The following is a 7,717-nucleotide window of genomic DNA, read 5'->3' as shown; positions in this document are numbered from 1 at the left end:
GCCTGTTGCTGTGGTTCCCAAATATCTTTGCCAGCGGTGGAATTGGCCCGCCCTTGCCGGGTCCATGCTAAGTAATCTGCTCGGGTTTGCTCTCGGGAGCTTTTGTTCCCTGCAAGCTTTCTGTACAGCTTTGGAGGACGAGAGTGAAAATGGCGACCTCCCAATCTCTGCCTCAGAGGAGCTGAGAACTCGGGGCCCCACTCCTCAGTGAGCCCCCAGAGAAAAGCCGTCAATCACTCCCGTCTCCCTGGTCTCCAGCCGCACTCTGTGCTCACCCGGCCTGTGACCAAGCATTTCTATCTCTGGCACACGATCCCGTGTGGAGTCTCCAAACCCAGCAGATCCCTGCGGTGCGCTCCAGTGCTGCTCCTCCCGGGGGAGGAAGGGGAGTCTCCCCTGATCTGCCGCTTGTCGGGTCCTTGCTGGAAGAGCAGTGTCCCGACTGTGCCGCAGATCACAGTTTATGGCAACCCCGAGCTGAGAGCCCGCTCCTCAGCTCCATCTCTGCAGCCGGCTTCCCCGTTCCGATACCCAGGAGCTCTGCCGCACTCAGGCACCCCTGGTCTTTCTGTTACCCCGAGGGTCCTGAGAGCACACTGTCCCAGCGAGGATTCCACCCCCCGCTTAGTCACTGGAGCGATGTCCCTCAGCAGAGCCGACTTCTAAAAGTTCTGATTTTGTGCTCAGCTGCTCTATCACTTGCCAGAAGTAGCCGACGGAGGCCCCCTCCCCTGCTGTCTATCTTCCCAAATATCACCTCGGATTCACTTCTCCGTACGTCCTACCTTCCAGAAAGTGGTCGCTTTTCTGTTCAGAGAGTTGTTGCTATTCTTTTCTTTGATCTCTGGTTGAGTTCGTAGATGTTCAGAATGGTTTGATCCCTATCTAGCTGAATTCCTGGGACCAGACGAAATTTAGGTCCCTACTCCTCCACCATCTTGCTCCTCCTCCATTAAGGCTTTTTTTTTTTTAAGATTTTATTTATTTATTTGACAGAGAGAGTGAGAGAGCACAAGCAGGAAGAACAGTAGAGGGAGAGGGAGAAGCAGGCTCCCCGCCGAGCAGGGAGCCCGATGCGGGGCTCGATCCCAGGACCCTGAGATCATGACCTGAGCCGAAGGCAGACGCTTAACCATCTGAGCCACCCAGGCGCCCCTCCATTAAGGCATTTTTTAAAAAGCAAATGTGAGAAGTTACTGCACACAGTAACCTGCAAATAAAAATGTACCTAATCACTACAGCTGCCCCCAGATCCACAACTAAATATTTAGTTGTCTGGTATTGACAGTATTATGCAGTTTGGCTGTGTCCAGAGGGCTGATACATCACACTATATAAATATAGTAAAAGATCAGAATAGCCACATTTGATAGCAGCTGCATGTAGAAATATTTTAAATAAGTTACCTTTATTGAGCTATAATTTACAAATGATAAAAGGTTACAAATTTTGTGTTTGGATTTTGATGACTTTTGAGAAACCTACGTCCTGTATAACCACCACCCCAATCAAGATTTGACACCTATCCAATACCACAAAAGGTTCCTTTGTCCTCTCTTGGGGGGAGTTCTTCTCCCCACCCTCTCCCACACAAACATGTATCTGATTTCTTTGCCTGTTCTCAAACTTCATATAAATGGAACAATATAGTATGTATTCTTTTGTGTCTGCCTTCTTTCTTTGTATGATGTCTGTTTGATTGATGCCATGTTTGTGCATGTATAAACAATCTATCCCTTTTTGTTGGTGACTACTATTCATCTTATGCCCATACTACGGTTGGTTGCTTGTGAATAGAATTCATCTGTTGTTGGGCATTTAGGTTATTTAGGTTATTTTCAGCTTTTGGCATTTTGAATGAAATTGCAAGGAACATTTGTTTACACAGCTTTGTATTTTCATCTTTTGAGTGGAATTTCCAGGAGTCACAATTGAGGAACATCTTAAATCTATAATAAAGTAGCAAAACATTTTCTAAAGTGATTTTACAATTTTCCAGCCCCACTGACATTGTATGAATATTCTGGGAGCTCCACAGCCTCACCAGTAATTGATGTTGTCAGTCATTTAATTTAAGTTGTACAAATGGGTGTTGTAGTATATCTCATTTTGGTCTCTTTGATGAATAGTGAAGTTGAGAATTTTTTAATTTACTTATTGACCATTCATGAACCTTTTTCCCCATAGAGCATATCAAATCTTTTGCCTATTATTTATTGGGTTGTCAAGTCTTTTGTCAGATAAATGTATTACAAATGTCCTTGGCTTGGTTTTCCTTTTAATTAATGATGATTTTGAAGAACAGAAGTTTTTTATTATGATGATAATTGAATTTATCAATTTATTCTTTTATGGGTAGTGCTGCTTGTGTGTTAAGAAATCCTTCAGTATCCCAGTATCATGAAGATTTTATCTTCAGTTTTATTCTTGAGTTTGATTGTTTTACCTTTTTGTTTAGGTCTATGGTCTATTTCAAATTATTTTGTATGTGGGAGGTGAGGTAGAAATCAGCTGGTTTGTATTTTTTCACATGTGGATATCTACTTGATCCAGTATCATTTGCTGAAAATACTTCTCTTTCCCCATTGAGTGGCCTTGTCATATCTGTTGAAAAACAATTGCCTATATATGCGTGGGTCAACTGATATAATCTTTTCTGTTCCAATAATGTATTTGCCTATCCTTAAGCCAAACAACACTGTCTTCCTAACTGTGGCTTTATAGTAATTGTAGAAAACAAATAGAGTGGGTCTTCTAAATTTGTTAATTTTTTTTCAAATTTGTGGTCATTCCATCTGATAATACTTACCTTTCATTTAAAATACTTTCTAGAGTATTTCTTGCAGTGTACATCTATAGGTGAATCTTTTCTCAGTTTTTGTTTATCTGAAATCCTTTTTGAAGGATATTTTTTGTAAGATATAAAATCTCAGGTTGACCGTTTTTTTCCCTCAGTGCTTTAAAGATGTAATTTCCTTGTCTTCTTCAACTTTTGTCTGCTTTGACCGTTACTCCCGCTCCATTGTCTCTCCTCTCCTTCTGGACTCTAAATACATGTCCGTTAGACCAATTGATCCTATCTTACAAGTACCTGAGGCTCTGTTTATTTTCAAAATTTTTTATTGTATGTGCTTTAATTTCTGTGAACCTGTTTTCATGTTCACTTACCCATTTTTCTGCCATGTCTAATCTGTTATTAAGCCAATTCAGAAACTTTGTATTTCAGATATTTTGCTTTTCAGTTCTGGAATTTCCATTTGTTTACATCTTACAGTTTCCATTTCCCTGCTGAGATTTCCTATCTGTTCCTTCATCAAGACCATTTTTCCTTTAGGTCCTTAAACATATTTTAATAGCTACTTAAAAAGGTCTTGTCAACTAATTACAACATCTGGGCCATCACAGGGTCTCTTTAAAAAACTGAGTAAGGTTCACCTTCACCTGCTTATTATTTGCATGTCAAATGCATTTTTATTTTATGTTGGACATTATGAATGATGCATTGTTCAGATTTGGGAGAACCTGTCTTCCTTTAAAAAGGGTAGAGTTTGTTCTGTCAGGCAGTTAATACTGATGGCTGTTCTTATGCTTGTTGAGGTTTGATTTTAGTCTTTTTTAGGGCCAGAATACTCTAGGACATGGTTCTTATTCCAGAAGTATGGCCTTTTTGGTGTCTCAGTCAAATTCTCAAGGTATTTTTAAGATCTCTGTACTCTGGTCTCTCACTTTCCCAGTGAGTGTGACCTCTGCTATCTTCATTTTACTTGCAGCATCTGTATCAGATGCTCTCTGCTTCATGTCACTGTGTCTCACCTTGTGTATGTACAGTCCAGCCCTTGGCCAGGGTCTTGCAAAAACAAAAAACATACTTCTGGGGTCCCTTTCCCTGTAGCTCTGTTCTCTCTAGTGTTCGTCCTCCAATTTTCAGCTGCGTCACCAGCGCTGAACTGCAATGTGTGTCTCCTCAGCACAGCAAGACTGCTTTGTTTATGTTTCTCCTCCCTGTACTGCTCTCAGGAAATTGTCCACAGGTTGACAGGGCTCATCTAGGTGTACATAGGGATTCCATATCTGTAGTGCCTGTTGGCCAGTGTCTAAAAACAGTCAGTTCCTATGTTTTGTCCAGCTTTATAGCTACTTTGGGGAAGGCCACTCTGTCTCGGCCAGAAGTCTACATCCGGTAGAAATACGCTTTAATATGCTTTTGAAAGTTATTCCTAAGATTATTGGTTCTCAAACTTCTGCTTATATTCGATGCATCTGGAGGACTGGTTTACACACAGATTGTTAGGCCCTGTATTTTAGAGTATCTGATTCAGTGGGTTGAGTTGGGGCCCAACAATTTGCATTTCAAATGTGTGTCCAGGTGATGCTGATGCTGATGGTCTGGGAACCAAACTTGGAGAACCACTTGTTTAGAAAGATGGATCTTGAGAAGACATGTTGGACTCTATTTGGGATTTACTACACACAATTTTACCTTTTTTTTTCTTTTGGTCCTATGTCCTGCATAACAGACTTATGTTTCAGTTGGTTTATTATAATGCATGCAATCTTGCTCTTTTTATTCAAATTATGAGTTTCAAAAAATTGTGGGTTTTATTTTTTATTGTAAAAGGTATTCTCCATTTGATTGATAGGAACAGAAAATATATAAGAGAGTAAGGTCATGAAATATTATCATTCTTATTTTTTTTGCCTGTACAAATAATTTGATTCTTTCATCCTGATATGAAACTTATAGAACATAGAGTTTGATAAGTTTCAGCAAAAAGTATGTGATTTTTGTTTCAGAAATCGAGTTTTATTTTAATTATTCTTGGACCTGTATGTATATATGTGAGTTATGTGTATGTGTGTTTTGTAGGTAAGATGCAAAACAGTGGATTGCTGGATTGCTGGACCTGAGCCATATCTCTTCCTCGGGTTTCCTGAAAGCTTACACCATCCTTTACATCTCTCAAGATAGCTATTAATCTGTCTACCTCAACATATTTTGTCCACTCCTTTGCCTCCATTGTTCCAGTGGCTCCATCTCTCCTTGTTTGTCGGGATTTTGAAATTTATTGCTTTCTTTCACTCTCTCTAAAATCCGTGCATTTTCCAATAGTATAAGGCTTGTACTGAGGTCAAACTGGTGACTCTTGTTGGTGATACTGACATGATTTTTGCAATGGCAACCAGGAGAGGAAGTGTCCTCCCACCAGCATTACTGTATTTATTACTTAGTTGGGAAAATTGATTGATATTATCCCTTCAGATTCTAATCAATCTCTGAAAGATTTTTTTTTTTTTATTTACCAGCTTTCATTCCTCGGAAAAATTGGTACAACAGCTTTTAGTGGTTAGATTAGAAGGCTCTTTGATGGCACATTTTAAATATTGTTTCAGTTGTAATGTATGATTATAATTTCAGTCTCAATTTCAGAGGTCTGTTTTCTAGTATTTTAATATAGGCATAGTGAAACACTAATTACTAAATACTAATTACTCAACAGGTTCATTTCGATGGCTGGGACCACAAATATGACTACTGGATGGATGCAGACAGCCCTGACATTCACCCAATTGGATGGTGTGATATAACAGGGCATCCACTGGAAATCCCATATCGTGAGTATTTTGCTCTTTGTTGTTGATTTTTAAATACTTAGCCTGAATTCCTACCTGAATGCAGTTTTTTTTATGTCATTGTAAGTATTTTAAAGCTAAGTATCAGATAGGTGAATTGCTTAATCAGTGCTATAGCTACACTGAAATCTAATTATTCAGTTAAACTTCAAAGGGCATGCTTTATGTAAAAGAAAGGTTATAATAATCATTAAAGAATTATTTTGATAGTGTTGTCTAGAAAAATCTTTATTTTCTACATTTCAGTTTGGGAAACTTAACCTGCTCTAAATCCATCTACTTTGCACCATTGATTTTCGCTGAAGTGCATTTTGTTTTTTTTAAACATTCCATCTTAATTTTGTTTTATAGATTTCAAAAAGTTTTAGAGGACACAAATATTTTAAATTTTAGCAGTTAAAAAAACTTTAGTTGAAAAAAAGGCTTCTGTTGGTATCTTCATTTTTTTCTTCCTTTCTAGCTACTTAAAGTTAAGGAGGAAATTAACCACTCTAAATTTTAATGAGCCTTAAACTAAAATATCTTATTCTTTTGTCTGAAGGATTTCTTCGATCGGATTAGGTTGACATGACTAATAGCTGGTTCCAGACACATGTGCAGGCACTGCATTCTTTTGTGTGTTTTGTTCCCTCACTGCCTCTGTGGCTTTCCTGTTGGCTTCTTGGCATGAAGCTGGCACATTATGCTGTTAATGAGGTTGTCTTCCATTGAGCCAGCCCGATGATGCTTGAAGCTCAGCTCTAAGAGGACGAACTGCATCTTTGAAGTAATTCCTTGACTTCTTATAGAAGTGAGAAGAGGTCTTGACTTAATAACTCAACAGACGTTTCTACCTTGTGTTAGGTGCATCAAAAACGACAAAAATCAATAAGATACAGGTCCTTATGTAACGCAGAGTGCATTAGCAAGCATGGTGTCTGTATATACAGAATGTAAAACCAGAAACCATGGTCAACCCTGTGTTGGAGGGATGGTGTTAGTCTTTGTGCTTTTTTCCTGATTCCACTTTTTACTCTGCCTGATTTCACAGCCCGATTTATCAGAGAGATGTTTCTCATTTTATGTTAACCACCCCTCTTCCCCCATTGACATACACACATACATGCTCATCACAGTAACATTCTCAAGTAGGAATGGTCACAGTGGAGGTGGGGACGGTCAGCATTTCAGGGACAGGAACAGCTCTCTTCATTCCGTCTCACCCATTGTCTGCTCTTTTGTGAAGCTGCCTATCCGGCTTCTTGAACTGAATGTCTCAGAAACATTCCAAAGTCTGTGGATCAAGCTGAACTTCATTCCAAGCCAAAAAACTTCTTTCTACTGTGGTTCCTACTTGCTTTCAAAGTTCCTACTTCTTAAGCAGAGTCGTTCTGGACTTTGCTCCCTTCTTATCCCTTCCTCATCCCACACGTATAATCAGTGACCAGGTCTTACTGATTCTCTTACTTAATTTCTCCAAAATCTATCTCTGACCCCTGCCTGCTCCCTCCCAGTGCCATTGCATTTGATCTTTCATCATAGTTATGCAGTCTGCTAGTTAGTTAGTTGCACAGATCCTCCTGATAAGCCTAAAATAGATGTCAAAATTCAACCCCTAGAGGAAATATAGCCTGCTTGTTAAAAGTGTGGAATCTGAAGTCAGAATGCTTGCATTTGAATCTCAGTTTTTTAAAAAATTTTTTTATTGTTATGTTAATCCCCATACATTACATCATTAGTTTTACATGTAGTGTTCCATGGTTCATTGTTTGTGCATTAACACCCAGTGCTCCATGAAGAACGTGCCCTCTTTAATACCCATCACCAGGCTAACCCATCCTCCCACCCCCTCCCCTCTAGAACCCTCAGTTTGTTTTTCAGAGTACATCATCTCTCATGATTCGTCTACCCCTCTGATTCCCCCCTTCATTCTTCCCCTCCTACTATCTTCTTCTTTTTTTTTTTCTTAACAAATATTGCATTATTTGTTTCATAGGTACAGATCTGACATTCAATAGTCTTGCACAATTCACAGCGCTTACCAGAGCACATACCCTCCCCAGTGTCCATCACCCAGTCACCCCAATCTTCCCAACCCACCCCCCAC

The 7,717-nt window shown here is 39.5% G+C and overlaps 1 protein-coding gene across 1 annotated transcript in view; it reads left to right on the top strand.

Annotated features, from left to right (window-relative positions):
- L3MBTL4 (L3MBTL histone methyl-lysine binding protein 4) overlaps nt 1–7,717 on the top strand; it is a 331,186-nt gene that overhangs the window by 122,740 nt on the left and 200,729 nt on the right. The window contains exon 10 of the mRNA XM_044921260.1: nt 5,499–5,613. Within this exon, the coding sequence (XP_044777195.1) occupies nt 5,499–5,613 (115 nt within the window). The remainder of the gene's footprint in view (nt 1–5,498; nt 5,614–7,717) is intronic.

Source organism: Neomonachus schauinslandi, chromosome 14 (genome assembly GCF_002201575.2).
Source record: "Neomonachus schauinslandi chromosome 14, ASM220157v2, whole genome shotgun sequence".
In the NCBI taxonomy this organism is placed as follows: domain Eukaryota; kingdom Metazoa; phylum Chordata; class Mammalia; order Carnivora; family Phocidae; genus Neomonachus; species Neomonachus schauinslandi.
Note: the sequence above shows the minus strand (reverse complement) of the source record. Positions and strands in the feature narration are given on the sequence as shown.